The sequence below is a fragment of the Hyperoodon ampullatus genome, assembly GCF_949752795.1.
Source record: "Hyperoodon ampullatus genome assembly, chromosome: 1".
NCBI lineage: Eukaryota > Metazoa > Chordata > Mammalia > Artiodactyla > Ziphiidae > Hyperoodon > Hyperoodon ampullatus.
The window spans coordinates 203,631,783-203,646,712 of record NC_136914.1 but is presented as its reverse complement, the minus strand read 5'-3'; the positions used below and the strand labels follow the sequence as shown (position 1 = coordinate 203,646,712).

Here is a 14,930-nt window from a genome sequence, read left to right as displayed (position 1 = left end):
GGGAACCCTCATCATTCTTGGTGGGAATGTAAACTGATACAGCCATTTTGGAAAATAGTATGGAGATTCCTCAAGAAATTAAAAATAGAATTACCATATGATCCAGCAGTCCCACTTCTGGGTATATACCCAAAGGAAATGAAATCACTATCTTGAGGAGATATTTATACATCCATGTTCATTGCCACATTATTCACAACAGCCAAGATATGGTAACAACCTAAGTGTCTGTGGATGGATGAATGGATAAAGAAAATATGGTATATATGTATATATATACAATGGAATATTATTCAGTCATAAAAAGAAGGAAATCTTGCTATTTGGGGAAACATGAGTGAACATGGAGGGCCTTATACTAAGTGAAATAAGCCAGAGAAAAGACATAGAAAGATAAATACCATACAGTATCACTTACACGTGGAATCCAAAAAAATGAGGGGGTGTTGAATTAAAAGAAATAGAGAGTAGAATGGTGGTTGACCAGGACTAGGGGTGGGGAAAATGGGGAAATGTTGGTTAAAAGATACAAACTTTCAGTTATAAGATAAATAAGTTCTGAGTATATAGTATACAGCATGGTGACTATGGTTCATAATACTTGTACACTTGAAATTTGTTAAGAGTAGATCTTAGGCATTCTCAATAACAACAATGAAAAAAGTAACTATGTGAGGTGATGAATGTGTTAATGAACTTGATTGCAGGAATCATTTCACTATATATATATATATATATATATATACCTAATCATCACGTTGTACACTTTAAGTGCATTACAATTTTATTTGTCAATTATACCACAATAAAGATGGGGGGGGCTTCCCTGGTGGCGCAGTGGTTGAGAGTCCGCCTGCCGATGCAGGGGACGCGGGCTCGTGCCCCGGTCCGGGAAGATCCCACATGCCACGGAGCGGCTGGGCCCGTGAGCCATAGTCGCTGAGCCTGCACGTCTGAAGCCTGTGCTCCGCAACGGGAGAGGCCACAGCAGTGAGAGGCCCGCGTACAGCAAAGAAAATAATAAATAAAGTCTATTAAAAAAAAAAAAAAAGATGGTGGGAAAAAAGAGGCTGTTTCCTGCAAACAACTGGAGTGTGGGGCCAGGGATAGAACCTGTTGCCTCAGGCAGGGATGGGCAATCTATTGGGTCCAAGCTCTGCCTTCATGCCTGGAAGCTAAAGGAGAGTCCAGGGGGCTCCAGGCAGGAAGAGGCCCTGGCTGGTACTACTGGGATCAGGATGGGGTTCTTCATGCACTCCAGTCTAGCCTGAGAGCCAGGGTCAAGAATGGGTATTAACCTAATGTTGATTCTGGGCCCATGAAGAGGCCCAGAAAGAGGCTGGAACAGGACTCAGAAATACAGACTTTCATAAGCCTGTGACAATCTGGGCCTCAGTTTCTCCTCTGTAAAGTGGGGCTATGAATCCTGGTCATGGGACCCCAATGAGAGCCCAGAGGAGGAAGCAGGAGGGAATTGTTTGAGGATATTCAAATGCAAGGTTCACAGCTCTGGGAAGTCTCCAAGCTCAGGGCAAAGACAAAGAGCTTTTTTTTCTCTCCTCTTTTCCCCTTTCCCACCCGCTGCCTCATTTCTCAGCCAGTTTTCCTCGTTCTCTTTTCCTCTATGGCCATCCATCCAGTCCTTCCTGCTTTCCCTTCCCTTGACAGTTTAATAATTTAATAAGTACTGAGCCCCAGGGTGAGGGTCTGGGGCTTTGATCTCAACTGTGGGAAAACCAGAGCAGCCTTGGCCTGTCTGGGCTGATTTATGGCCACCTGTTACAGTTTGTGTGTGTATGCTGGGGGAATTGGCACCCACGGGGAGCAAGGAGCCACCTGAGAAAGCTTGGCTAGGTTGGGACTGAAGGCCCTGGCTCGGAGGCCTGCAGAAGCCAGATGCACATCACAACACAGGTGTCAGGGCCCCACCTCTGTCCACCTGGGAGCCACCTGTGACAGGCAGAGGGGACATTAACTATCGATGATGTCCCAGGGGGTAGGGTGGAGCCAAGAGCTCAGGGCCAGCCCTGCCCTGCTCACCTGTCTCTCTTCGTGGCTCTAAGACCTCAAGGCCTTGGGTGGGACACAGCTCTCAGGGGAACACTCACACATCAGCATGCTCACCCCCGACCTCCCAAGAGGCCCACCCTCTCAGTGTGTAGCCAAGCTCCTCCAAGCCAAGCCACCTGGATGCCTCACTGACCACTGCCCCAGAAGTCAGAATCCTCTGACACGTGTCAGCACAAGTAGTCCCTCTACATCTCCCTCTCCACCTCCAAATCTTCAAGTCGACCTTCTAAAGGATTCCCCAAATCAGTCTACTTGCCTGGCTGCTCACCGCCCTGCCCGGTAGAAGCCACACCTCTCCTCCACTGGAAGACTGCAGCAGCCTCCTGCCTGGCCCTCCCCTGCCCCTCTCTTGCCCCAGAGCTTTCTAAGGCATCTAAAAGATCCTGTCACTCTTCCTTTTAAAGCCCTTCAATAGTTCCCCTCGGGACAGCACACATCACAATTGGCACGATCATTCGTCCCCCTCGGGGGTCCCTCTGGAATTAACCTCTGCCAAATCCTGAGAGCATCATCCAGCAATGTCAGAGCCTTGAGACCTCATTAGCACCTGGTCCAATCCAGCTGTATGACCTTGGACAAGTCACTTCCCCTCTCCAGGGCTGAGCACTCCAGATCTGAGCTGAGAAAGGAGGTAGGACAAAATGACCTCTGATTTGGGTCTGATGTTGGAAGTCAGTGGCCACCACCCCTTCCACCAGCCCCATGCACACACCTGACCACCTGCCAGTCCCCTCCCTTCACGGAGAATATATTCAAAGGGGGCATTTGCTGGGAAGAGCAGGGTGAAAAAAGGAAAGGAAAGCAGACACAGAGAAGAAAGGCTCCAGGACCCTTCTGCCGCTACGGACTGATGTCTGAATTGGATGAGCGATTCATGGGCCATGAGCACCTCAAGGGCAGAGACGATGCCCAGTACTCACCTCCCAATTCTCCAAGCCCAGCACCAGGCCCAGCACAGAGGGCACTGACACATGAAGTGAATCAGCTGGAGCATCCTCTCAGTTTCACTCAACTCTCATCAGGGCAAAGTGCCTCCTCTCCTCACTCTCAGGGGCACCTGGACACCCCCACCTGGACACACACACTGTCCCATTCCGTGGAGAAGATCAGCCTTTCAGCAGATGCCAGGGAGAGGCTGGGGCAAGCCAAGGGGAAAGGTGAAGGTGAAAGTCAGGAGCGTGTGGAAGTGCCACCATCCTAATCATAAGACAGCACCTTCCCCTGGCAATGTTCTCCCTTCCCTGTCCCCACCCCAACCTCTGGAGCAGCCAGCATGGCATTCTGGGGCGAGAGAGGCCAAGGAGGCCATCCAGAAAAGCCAGTAGACATACCTCCCTCCCTCCTCCCATCATCCCAAGAGGGTCCTCTCTCCTCCTCCTGCCTCCCCCCGACACAGACAGCCTGTGGGACCAGCAACTTGCCTCCATGGACAGAGAGGCAAGGAAGTGGCCATTTAATGATTTTCTGCTGTAAGTTCCGTGGCCTGGAAGGCTGGGATGACACAGCCGGGACTCAGCCCCTGAGTCAGCAGCAGCGGTGAGCCAACACCCAACTCCATCTTCAACAGGGGATTGTGCCAGGCCCCTTCCAGGAACAGCCTTCAATGCGCCCTCCACACCCAGCTCAGTGCTCTCAACTAGGAGTGGTACTGCCCCCTCTGGGGTGCTTTTAAAAATATGGGAAGAGTTATTTATTTTTTTTTAATGACAGTGACATTTAAGCTGGCCAGTGACATTTAATAGTCAGGGATGCTACAGGGAGATCAGCTCGGTGCTTTGTGACCACCTAGAGCGGGGGGATAGGGAGGGTGGGAGGGAGGCGCAAGAGGGAGGAGATATGGGGATATATGTGTGCGTATAGCTGATTCACTTTGTTATAAAGCAGAAATGAACACACCATTGTAAAGCAATTATACTCCAATAAAGATGTTAAAAAAAAAAAAAGAGTAGGGCTTCCCTGGTGGCGCAGTGGTTGAGAGCCCGCCTGCCGATGCAGGGGACACAGGTTCGTGCCCCAGTCTGGGAGGATCCCACATGCCACGGAGAGGCCGGGCGTGTGAGACATGGCCGCTGAGCCTGCACGTCCAGAGCCTGTGCTCCGCAACGGAAGAGGCCACAGCAGTGAGAGGCCCGCGTACCGCAAAAAATAAAGAAAGAAAGAAAGAAAGAAAGAAAGAAAGAAAGAAAGAAAGAAAGAAAGAAAGAGTGGATATATGTATATGTATAGCTGATTCACTTTGTTATACCGCAGAAACTAACACACCATTGTAAAGCAATTATACTCCAATAAAGATGTTAAAAAAAAAGAGTGGATATATGTATATGTATAACTGATTCACTTTGCTGTACTGCTGAAACTAACACAACATTGTAAATCAACTATACTCCAATAAAAAATTTTTTAAAAGAATTTAAAAAAATAAAAATAATTTTTTAAAAAGTCAGGGATGCTAAATGAATAGTTCCACAGCCAACATGGCAGGAGCACCCCCAGGAACATGAAGCCACCCCCTACTCATTTTCAGGTCACTTCCCTGGTCATTTCACTTCCCAGACCCCCAAGACCAGGTCAAGTTCCCCCCAAGTTCCCTGGTCTTCTGTTTCACAACCCTTATTCAAATGTAACTGCTTGGGTAAGGAACTAAAGAAAGAGTTGACAGAACAGTTAAAGTAGTGCCCCCGCCTCAACGAGGTAGAGCATAACTCTCTGCCCTTTAGTGTGGGCTGCACACAGGACTTCCTTTCAAAGAGCGCAATATGGGGAGAAAAGTGCACCTTTAACTTTACAGTGGAGAAACCTGACAAGCACTCTCTCAGCCTGTGATCAAGGTCAGCATTCACAGTGATAAATCATGTTGAGAACACACACCGTTGATATAATGCAACTAAAACGGCACTTCACCTCTGTGGTCTTTCTCTCCAAAACCTATAACCACAGTCTAATCATGAGAACAGCAGAAAAATCCCAGTGAAAGGACGGTCTACAAAATACCTAACCAACACTCCTCAAAACTGTCAAGGTCATCAAAAACAAGGAACGTGAGAAATTGTCACAACCAAGAGGAGCATAAGAAAACACAACTATATATATATAAAATGTGGCAGCTAAAAATATACTGTGGTATCCTGGATGGGATCCTAGTATAGAAAAAGAACATGAAGGAAAACTGAGGAAATCGGAGTAAAGTATAGACATTAGTTAATAACCACGTATCAGTATTGGTACGTTAATGTCACAAATGTTCCATACACATGTAAGATGCTAATAATGGAGGAAACTGGGCATGGGCTATGTGAAAACTCTATTTTGCAATAATTCTGTAAATCTAAAACTGTTCTAAATGAAAAGGGGTTTTTTTGGGGGTTTTTTAGTGGTAGCGCCAAAGTCAGAGAGATCTTGGCTAGAATCCCAGCTCTGACTCATACCAGCCACGTGACCTTGGGCAAGTTACTTAACCTCGCTAAGCCTCAGTTTATAAATGGGGCTAATAATCATACTTACTTCACATGGTTGTTTTAAAGGTTAAATGAGATAATAGGTGAAAAGAGCTTAGCACAGTTTCTATCGAGCACATAACATGTTAGTAATTATTATCATACTCTGATGCATTTGTTCATTTGCCATTTTTGTTCCCTGCTCCATGGAGGGAAAGCTCCATGGCAGCGAGCCCTCATCCTTTTGTGTTCCACCGTATCCTCACGCCTAGGAGAATGGCTGGCTCATCACTGATGCTTAGCATGTTTGTTAAACAACACAATGAGCCTCCGCATCAGAGCATCCCTGGAACCCCAACTCTCACCCTGGGAGAACTTCAGTTCCGGAGCCCAGCACAGAGCCCAGCCTACTCCAGAGCTGCAGCTAGAGCAGAGAGAAAGCCAAAGACTCCCACCTGCCTGCCTGGGACTCTTCCTCTTCTTCTAGCCCTGCTTTTCTCTTTGTCCTGGCCCCCACAGGCATCAGCACCTGCTCATTTCCCAAAGCAGCAGGATCTGGGTAATGACCTCTGATAAACATCTTTTAATAAACCCTGTAGCGGGATCTGTCATCCAGAAGCTATATTCTCCCCCCTTCCCACCCTCACCCCCATCTCCTCCCACTTCCTGGGCTGGCCCATTAGTGCCTCTGGTCTCACCAGGCAGGCCCCCAGGCCCCCAGGGCCTCTGGACTCTGGCTTGCTGGGGAATGGCCAACAGACTGCCTGGGCTATTCCATAAGCCTGACCTTCACCACAGGCCTGCAGTCTCAGTGGCCTGGTCTGGCCTGGCTCTACCTGTGCCACCCAGCCTGACCGCTGGCCAGTCCACTTCCCTCCAGCCCTGCAGGCAGTTTTCCCAGGCGTTACCAAGGAGACCACTCGCATCCTGCCCAGGGTTGCCAAAGCAACCAGATCAGGGAGAAGCAGCCTCCAGCCCCTGGGTGTGCAGGACCAGGAGCGAGAGAGTCACAAACCAACAGGAAATAGGCCCAGGCAGCTGGCATACCCAGATGGAGGCATCCCTGGCATTGCCTGGGCAGTGCCCCACTCCTGTCCTCCTTCCTCCTGCCTTTTCCTCCTTTTGTCACTGCCCTTGCCCGTACTGTCACCATCTTGCCCTCTGTGATTTACAGCCAATGCCTGGGCCTAAATGTGCACATCTTGGAAGTGGGCACATGCCATTTCGGAAGTGGGTACATGCCATCTCAGAGGGTCAGGGAAAAGAAAGCCCCAATATGCAAAAATTCCCCCCAAGGCCAATTTTCTCCCTCATGGGCTTTGGTGTCCTAGATAGAAATCTCAGCTCTGCCATTTCCTAGTTAATGTTTCTGGACAGTATTCTTAATATGTGTGAGTCTCAGTTTTTGCACCTATAAAATGGGAATAATAATACCTACTTCACATTTATTGAGAGACTAAATGAATTAATCTATGTGAATGAACCTAGCATAGTGCCCAGCATCAGGACTTGTACTTCTTAAAAATCTTTTTTTTTTTCCTGATGTGCAATAGCCCTGCTGACCATAGCCATTGGTCAGAAATGCTTCCAGATTCACCCACGGGAAAGCCTAGATGAGGTCGTCAACTTGGCTGGCCCACCCAGCCCTTTCAGCTTGGCCTAGGACAGAAGCCCTGTAGCTCCATTAACCTCCCAGCAGCTCAGGATGCTTCATTCCCTCCTCCCCCCTCCTCTGCTGATGCTGCTGTTTAAAGGAAATCACTACACTCCTCTGCTCAAAAGCCACCCATAGCTCCCACTGCCCACAGGATCAATCTAAACTCATCCTGGAATCCAAGGCCCTGCAAGATCTGGCATCAGTCTGTCTTCAAAGATTGATCCGTTCATCTCCCCACTGGGGGGTCTCACATTCCAGGTGAGAGGGACCACTCACTGTCTCTGTCAACACCTTGCATTTTCCTGCCTCCGTGCCTTTGCTGCCATGCCCTAACCAAGATGCCCTTGAAAAGGTCCATTCCAATTCTCCATCCAACTTCAGGCTCCCCTCCTCTGAGAAGCCTGATCTCACCAACTCCAAGAGTGCCAGAGTGGGTCTGTTCTGAGGCCCCACAGCCTTGATAATTCTCAGACTTTGAGGTATATCAGAATGAGCTGGGGCTCTTGTTAAACATTGCAGGTTTGGGAGCCCCATCCCCAAGGTATTCTGAGACAGTAGATCTGGCCTGGGGGCTGGGAACCTGCATTTTAGATGTGCTTTCAAGCTGATGCTAATGCTGATACAGGCAATAGAAAAACCTCACTGTGAGAAACACTGGCCCAAAGGAACAGAAAGTTCCCTTGAAAGTGTCTGATGACTGGCTGATGGGTCTACATCACTAAAAACCCTACAGAGGAGGTGGAAGGGGCAGGGGTTGGGAAGGAGCATCAGGAACCCCATGGTACTCCCTTTCCCTCCTTTGGGGCCCTGTCCAGAGGCCAGGACATTGCTCCCCAGTTCCTTTCCTACAATGGAAGACAGAGCCCAAGAGTGAATTCTATAAGGGCAAGATATATAGTGGTCAACACTAAAGTCAGAGAGACCTGGGTTTGAATTCCAGCTCCATCAGTTACTAACTGTGTGGTCTGGGATTAGTCACTTAACCTCTCTGAGTCTTTCTTTCCCCATATATTAAATGGTGACAATGATACCTCCCCCTCAGTAGGTTGTCAGTAGGATATTAATAGAAATAATCTACATGGAAGTACTTGGCACACAGTAACCACCCAACACATGGTGGCTGTTATAAATATTATTTTTTATGATTAACAATATAGGGTTGTTAATATTCATTCAGGTCAGACTGAATGAAAACCCAGCAGGGTGTGCAGGACAGATGCTCCGGGTTCAACATGGGGGCTGTCTCAGCCCAGCTTCTCTGAAGTCTTGGGGGGACAGAGGAGGCCACCAGCCCCCACCCCTTCACCGCGCCAGGTCTGTCTGCTGCATTGCTGGGAGCAGAGAGATGGATGAGCTCGCCTAACCTGCAAGTGTCATGGCAACTACGGGAGGAGCCCAGACAAGGGCTGTGGGAATATCTGTGGGTTGGCCAAAGAATGGAGGCCTTGAATTTCCGATTATGGCAGGCTGGGTCATGACATTGAAGACTGTTGATAGGGGACGGGCGAGATGAAAGGCATACTTTAGGAGGATCCCTCTGGCATCAAAGGAGGAATGGGAGGCAAAGAAGCCAGCTACTGCAAGATCTGGGAGGAGGACCCAGATCAGGAAAGTAGCAGCAAGGTTGTGAAGGCTGGAAAATGGTTAGGCCCTTGTCCTAGGAGAATGCATCCCCCACCCCTGGCCTCAGGGAGCAGAGAGGAGATTCAGGGTCTGCAGAAAGTTCCTGTAGCTCACTCCGGTCCACCTCAAAGAATCAAAGCTCCTTGGCCAACCTTAGAAGCTCCTCCCTCTCTGCCTGCCGGGAGCCTCAGCCACCATGGAAAAGAGACTCTGAAGACAACAGGTGTCTGGCTGGTGTCACACCCAACCAAAGCTGGACGGAGACAACCTCCCTACATCTGTCACAACCAGTGGCTTTGCGAAACGTCCAATTCAAAAGCACCAGCTTTGAAAAGATGGAAGGTTCACTCCTTGGTATATACCCCAAAGAACTGAAAACAGGTGTTCAAACAAAAACTTACACACAGATCTTCACAGCACAAAAGTCCCAATAACCAAAAGGTGGAACAATCCAAATATCCATCAAAAATATCCATCAACTGGCAAGTGGATCAGCAAAATGTGGCATATCTATATAATGGAACATTATTCAGCCACAGAAAGGAAAGAAGATACATGTTACAACACGGATGAGCCTTGAAAACATTACGCTAAGTGAAAGAAATCAGACTCAAAAGAACAAATATAGTATGATTCCATCTATATGAAATGTCCAGTATAGGCAAATGCTTAGAGGCAGAAAGTAGATTAGTGGTTGCCAGGGATTCAGGGGAGGGAGTAATAAGAAGTGACTGCTTAATGGGTACAGGCTTCCCTTTTGGGGTGATGAAAATGTTCCGGAACTAGACAGAGGTGGTGGTTGCACAACATTGTGAATGTACTAAATGCCAGTTAATTGTACACTTTAAAACGTTAAAATTGTGAATTGTATGTTATGTGAATTTTACCACAATAAAAAAAAAACAATGATAGGAGGTGGCCTATCCAACCCCCATCTATGGGTGACCACTGGGACTGAGCTGTCCTTCCCATAGGCTTTCCTAGTTACCTTTCCCCCAACACTTAGCACCAAGCAGGCAGGCACTCAGAAAGAGATGGGGAAGGAGGAAGATCTTCATTCTCTGTGTTTGTCTCCATGACACATGAATCCCCTGACCCAGTCACCCTGTGCCCATCACTGAGAATATATACACACACTCACGCATCCCACCTCCAAGCCTTTGCTGCACGTCCCTTGCCCTACCCTCCTGTCCACACCCTAGGACTCCCGCTGCACCCCTTGCCATCAATCCAACTTCTACAGTTCCTTCCATGTCCAGCTCAATTCTTCCCTGACCCCCCATTTCTGACCTCTGCCCACACATATCTGGGATTTCAACAATCCAACCAAGCATTTGATTCCATTCCTTCCCTCAGCCCTACCTTATCAAGTAGATCTTCATTCTGTGAATCTACAGAGATGTCATGAGCCCTCACCTCTGACCCAGGCACATGGCAGCTCCTCATAACTGTCTGTTGGTCCTAATCCCAGAGCTATACCTTGGACCTCTCCCGTGGACACTCCTAGACCAACACTGTTCAGACCCCAGTGGGAATCACCAGCAGTGGAGTGAGGTCAGTGTGTCTTCAGGAAGAAGACCAGAGTCTACCACCTGACAGGTGATGGACGAGCCTCATTTCGTGTCAGCCTGACAGCCAGACCAATCTTAGATCTCTAATGAGTCTCAGGGTCCCTGTTAGGCCAGGACCTTTCCAGTTGTTTTAATTAAAATGGTGAGAAATCAATAGATTGCAATTATGGAAGGAGAAAAAAAAATCGAGAGTTCCCTGCCTCCCACCAGCAAATTTCTGGATGGACACTGATAAGAATCAGAGCTGAATTCTGAGTGAGTACAAAGCTGTCCCAGCAGAACTCAGGGTGGACAGTCTTAGAATCACAGCCAGTATCAAGGTCATACCAATAAAATGGGGATGGAATTCTGGATGACCACTGATGTATCAGAGAAGACTCCTAGGTCAATGTTGATACAGTTAGAAAGGAACTTGGAGTGAACATTAAAACAACCACACGGGCTTCCCTGGTGGCACAGTGGTTGAGAGTCCGCCTGCCGATGCAGGGGACACGGGTTCGTGCCCTGGTCCAGGAAGATCCCACATGCCGCGGAGCGGCTGGGCCCGTGAGCCATGGCCGTTGAGCCTGCGCGTCCGGAGCCTGTGCTCCGCAACGGGAGAGGCCACAGCAGTGAGAGGCCCGCGTACCGCAAAAAAAGGGGGGGGGGGCTTTCCCAGGCCAGATAGGTGGGGATTCAGGCAGAGGAGGAGGCTAGGGTGGGAGCAGGGACATGGGAGGGCCTCAGACCCTCTCCTGCTCACCCTCCCTTGCCAAAGACCCCAGCCACAGAGACCTCACATCCCCACAATCCCAAACTTTAGGTTAAAAGGGGTGCAGTTATGGAGGTCTTCTCTGGGCTTCCCTAGGGTCATGGATGGAGCACAACCTTCTTGGGGCAGTTGCTGAGCATTCAAGCACCAAGTCAACTCACTGGTCCCCAGCTAACCCCTGCCCTTGAAGGACTTAGTCTGGCTTTGCTACCTTCTCTTGACTGACCCACTGAGTAACTGGTCAATTCACTCTCCCTTTCCCTCATTCTTCTCCCTTGTAAGGGAGGACATTGAACTGGTTCAATGTCCTGGTTCAACCACGGGTTCCTCCATCATTAGAAATCTGTTTTCAACGCTCAGAAACAGTCTTCATACATCTAATACTTACAGCTGATTTCTGATTATAAAAAATAATGCTTGTTTATTGTAGAAATTTTAGAAAAGAGCAGAATATAAAAAAGAAAAGAAAAAATCTTATGTGATCTCATTACCCAGAGGAAACAACTGTTAACCTTTGAGAAACTTTCTTTCAAGGGCTGTTTGATTTTTTTTGCATTCATAACATTTTAACAAAATTGGGCTCTTACAGTCTACACAACTTTGTATGCTGCTTTTTACAACTGTCATTATGCTGCTGTGGGCACTTTCCCAAGTGATCAAATATTCTTCAAAAATACTATTTTAAAGATTGCATAATACTCCACCAAGAGGATCCACCACGATTTCAGTGCATTTAGGTTGTTTTCCTAGTATAAACAACACTACCATAAGCATCCTAGGCCTAGCACATAAGTGTTTGCCTGCATTTCCATTTTCTCAGGATCAATTCTTCAGGTGGAATCACAAGGTCAATGAAGATGATATTTTAAAAGGTCTTGACAGGTACCGCCATATTAATTTCCAGAAAGACACAACAAACCCGCTGATTTTCCTGAGCCAAGTGAGAGCTGAAGTTCTGAAAGGGTTGGAGTTAGAATGCAGGACGGCGGTCCCGCCTCTCCTCCTCTCCCCCACTCCTGAAGGTTAACCGTCCAGCAAAAGAGAGGACTGAACTCCAAGTCAGAAGATACAGGTCTGCAGCCTAGTTCTGCTCTCTGGCTTTGGGAACGTGAAACAAGCATTGGTTCTCCTCAACTGTCACATGGGCATGATTAGCTCTGAGGACTCCCCAGAGCAGTCTCCTTGCCCACTTGAAAAGGTATTTGTGAAAGTTCTTTGTAAACTTCAATGCTTTGTCAAAGGGCATTACTGGTATCCTTCTCATAACCTGAGGGTCAGTGGGGGTGGGTCTCAAGAAGTGGGTTGTTCTTTGTGAAAGCCCAAGGGCTTCCCTTCCTGACTCTTAGCCATCAGAATGCCCAGCCAGTGCTGGCTGGTTTTGAGGGTGAAAGAAAAGGAGCTTCCCGAAGGGAATCTGTGGGCTCTGAGGGCCTGGGAGGATCCAGGTGTGTCTTCCAAAGGTCAGAGACAGCACTGAAGAGTTAAAGCCAAGAATAGAGCTTGGGGCCTCCCTGAGGGTGCTGGGTGGGTCGAGGGACTTGGAAGGCAAAGACCTTCTCGGTAAATGTTACTCTGTCTCAAGGCTCCCAGCCCCTCCTTTCTAGAGTTCCAACTGGACATCTAGCCTCTGGGGAACCAGAAACCAACCTGATTCAGTGGATACAAAAAGTCAGTAGCTGCAGAGGACTCCAGAGGCCACTGGCTCCGGCCCCTTCTTCCAGGCTGTTGTTAATCTGTCCTGGATTTTTAAGACCCTCCAATCGGAAATACAACTAGTGCTTCCAGCATCACCTCTCCAGCCATGGGCAGATGAAAAAGGAGACAATGGTGCTTCCCTTGGGAAGCACAACTGGCTGGCCTAAGCATCCTGCCACACTCCCCTACCCACCTGGCAAATGCCCTTCCTCACCCCTGCACGCTCGCCTAGCATCATGGCCTGAGGGGACTCCGGTGACGTTTCTGGTGCTGGCTGGGAGAACTGCGTAGACCCCACGCAACACCATCCTCCCTGATTTTCACCGTCATCACCAGCAGGCCCCCACCTCCAGCACACCTCCTTGGCCGAGGTGCATCTCCCATCTCCAAATACGCACAACAGGTGGCACCTGCCCGGCATCGCCAGCCACACCTCTCCACCTCTCCCTGCCCCTCCGCCTGCGCCGCAGTTCTCCAGCTGCGCCCGGCCCCGGTGGTGCCTTACCTTTGAGGTTTTGGGGGTGGCCCCGCGGTGCCCGGCTCGGGTTTCCTCTAGGCAGAGAGGGGATACTGGAGAAGTTGTTACCCATGGCATCCGGCCCCAGGGGGTTCGGCGCTCGCGGGGGGCAGGCGAGGCTGAGCAGCAGAGGAGGTACGGTGTGCAAGTGTGTGCGCGCCCGGGCGCGCGCGCCGCCGGGGGAGGGCCCTGGTGGGGCTGCGGCAGGGGGCGGGCAGGCCCTCCCTCTCCTGCCTGCCCGCCGCGGGGCCCTCTACCTGCCTGCCATTTTCCGCGGCGGGCGCGCCCCTGGGCCGGGGCTGGCGGCGCCCGGAGTTCCCCTCGTCCTCTCGCTGGCGCTCGGGTTCTGGCTGGTGGCGGGCGGCGCGGTGGCTCCGGCGCGCTCCCCCGGGGCCATAGAGTCAGGGCTCCCGGCGCGGGCGCTCAGCGGCTCGGCCTGCCCGGAGTCTCGGCGGCTCGGCGCCGGCTGGGTCCCCGCCCGCGGGGACGGCCGAGGCTGCGACGTGAGTGGCGCCCTCCCGCCGGCGGCTCGGCATGGAGCGGGGCTCCGAGGAGCGCAGGGTGTGCTGGGCGCTGCCGCGGTGGTGGGTCTCCCAGGGCCGCCACGCTCCAGCCCCCGCGGGGTCTCTCGCGCAACCGCCGCCCCCGCCCCCAGCAGTCGCCAGGATTCCCTCGCTCCGGTTGTTATGGTGACAGCTGCGCCGGTGAATGAGCGTCTTAGTGACACGCGCGCGCCCGCTCAGCCAGATGTGGCCCCTGGTGCTCCGCGTTCCCGGCTGCCACTAGTCCTCCGCGGCCCGAGGGGGGCGGGGGGGGGCGGTCCCTGGGCCCGAGTTGGGGTCAAATATCCGGCAGAGATTGAGGCTCCAGGGGTTGGGTTTATTCCTCTCATCGACAGTGGAACTTGGTCCTGAAAACAAGAGAAACCGTACAGCAAGAACGGTGAGCTCCCTGGGTGCCAGGCCCCGGGCGAGGTAGCCCTAAGTTCCAATTTCTCTAGCACCAGGTTCAGCGCCCGGCACATAGTAAAACTCCAGGAAAAAAAAAAAAATTTATAGAGTGGATGGATGACTGAATAAATGAAGTGAGATGAGGAATCCCAGCCCTTGACCCTTTGCTCTCAGTCAGATCCAAGGGGCGCTGGGACAAAGGCTCAGAACAAGAACACCAGGCTGTTCAGCTACTGGACGCATAGCGTCGGGGGGCCTTTAGATGAGCACAGACTGGACCTAGAAGATGGGATGGAGGGCCAAGGTGCAGGAACAAATCTCAGGGACAAACCGTCAGAGAACCACCAAATCTGAACCAAGTGGCTCTGTCAGCTCTAAGAGGTGGGGGCCTCTGTGGCCTGCAGCAGTCAAAGAAGGCTTCCTGGAGGAAGGGGCCTTCAGCACGTCACCTGTTCACATGACTCATCCATCCTGGAGCTCAGCACCGCTACCGGGACCTGCAGGAAGGGAAAGGGAGTCATTCTCCTCCTACCTAGACATGGGGGCATTTCCTTCTGCCTGTCTTATCAGGGCTAGAAGGTGAGACAAGTTCCCCCCCAGGACAGAGAATCTGCCTTCCTGTTCCTCTAGATCACCTCTAGCTCCCTGACTGGCTACAGCAA

General features: G+C 50.6%; 1 protein-coding gene across 1 annotated transcript in view; it reads right to left on the bottom strand.

The window, feature by feature from the left end:
* Window positions 1-13,391, bottom strand: part of NEURL1 (neuralized E3 ubiquitin protein ligase 1) — a gene marked incomplete at both ends in the record, with an annotated part of 79,898 nt that extends 66,507 nt beyond the window's left edge. Inside the window, one exon of the mRNA XM_079705121.1 lies at window positions 13,307-13,391. Within this exon, the coding sequence (XP_079561247.1) occupies window positions 13,307-13,391 (85 nt within the window). The remainder of the gene's footprint in view (window positions 1-13,306) is intronic.
* Window positions 13,392-14,930: the final 1,539 nt, after the last annotated feature.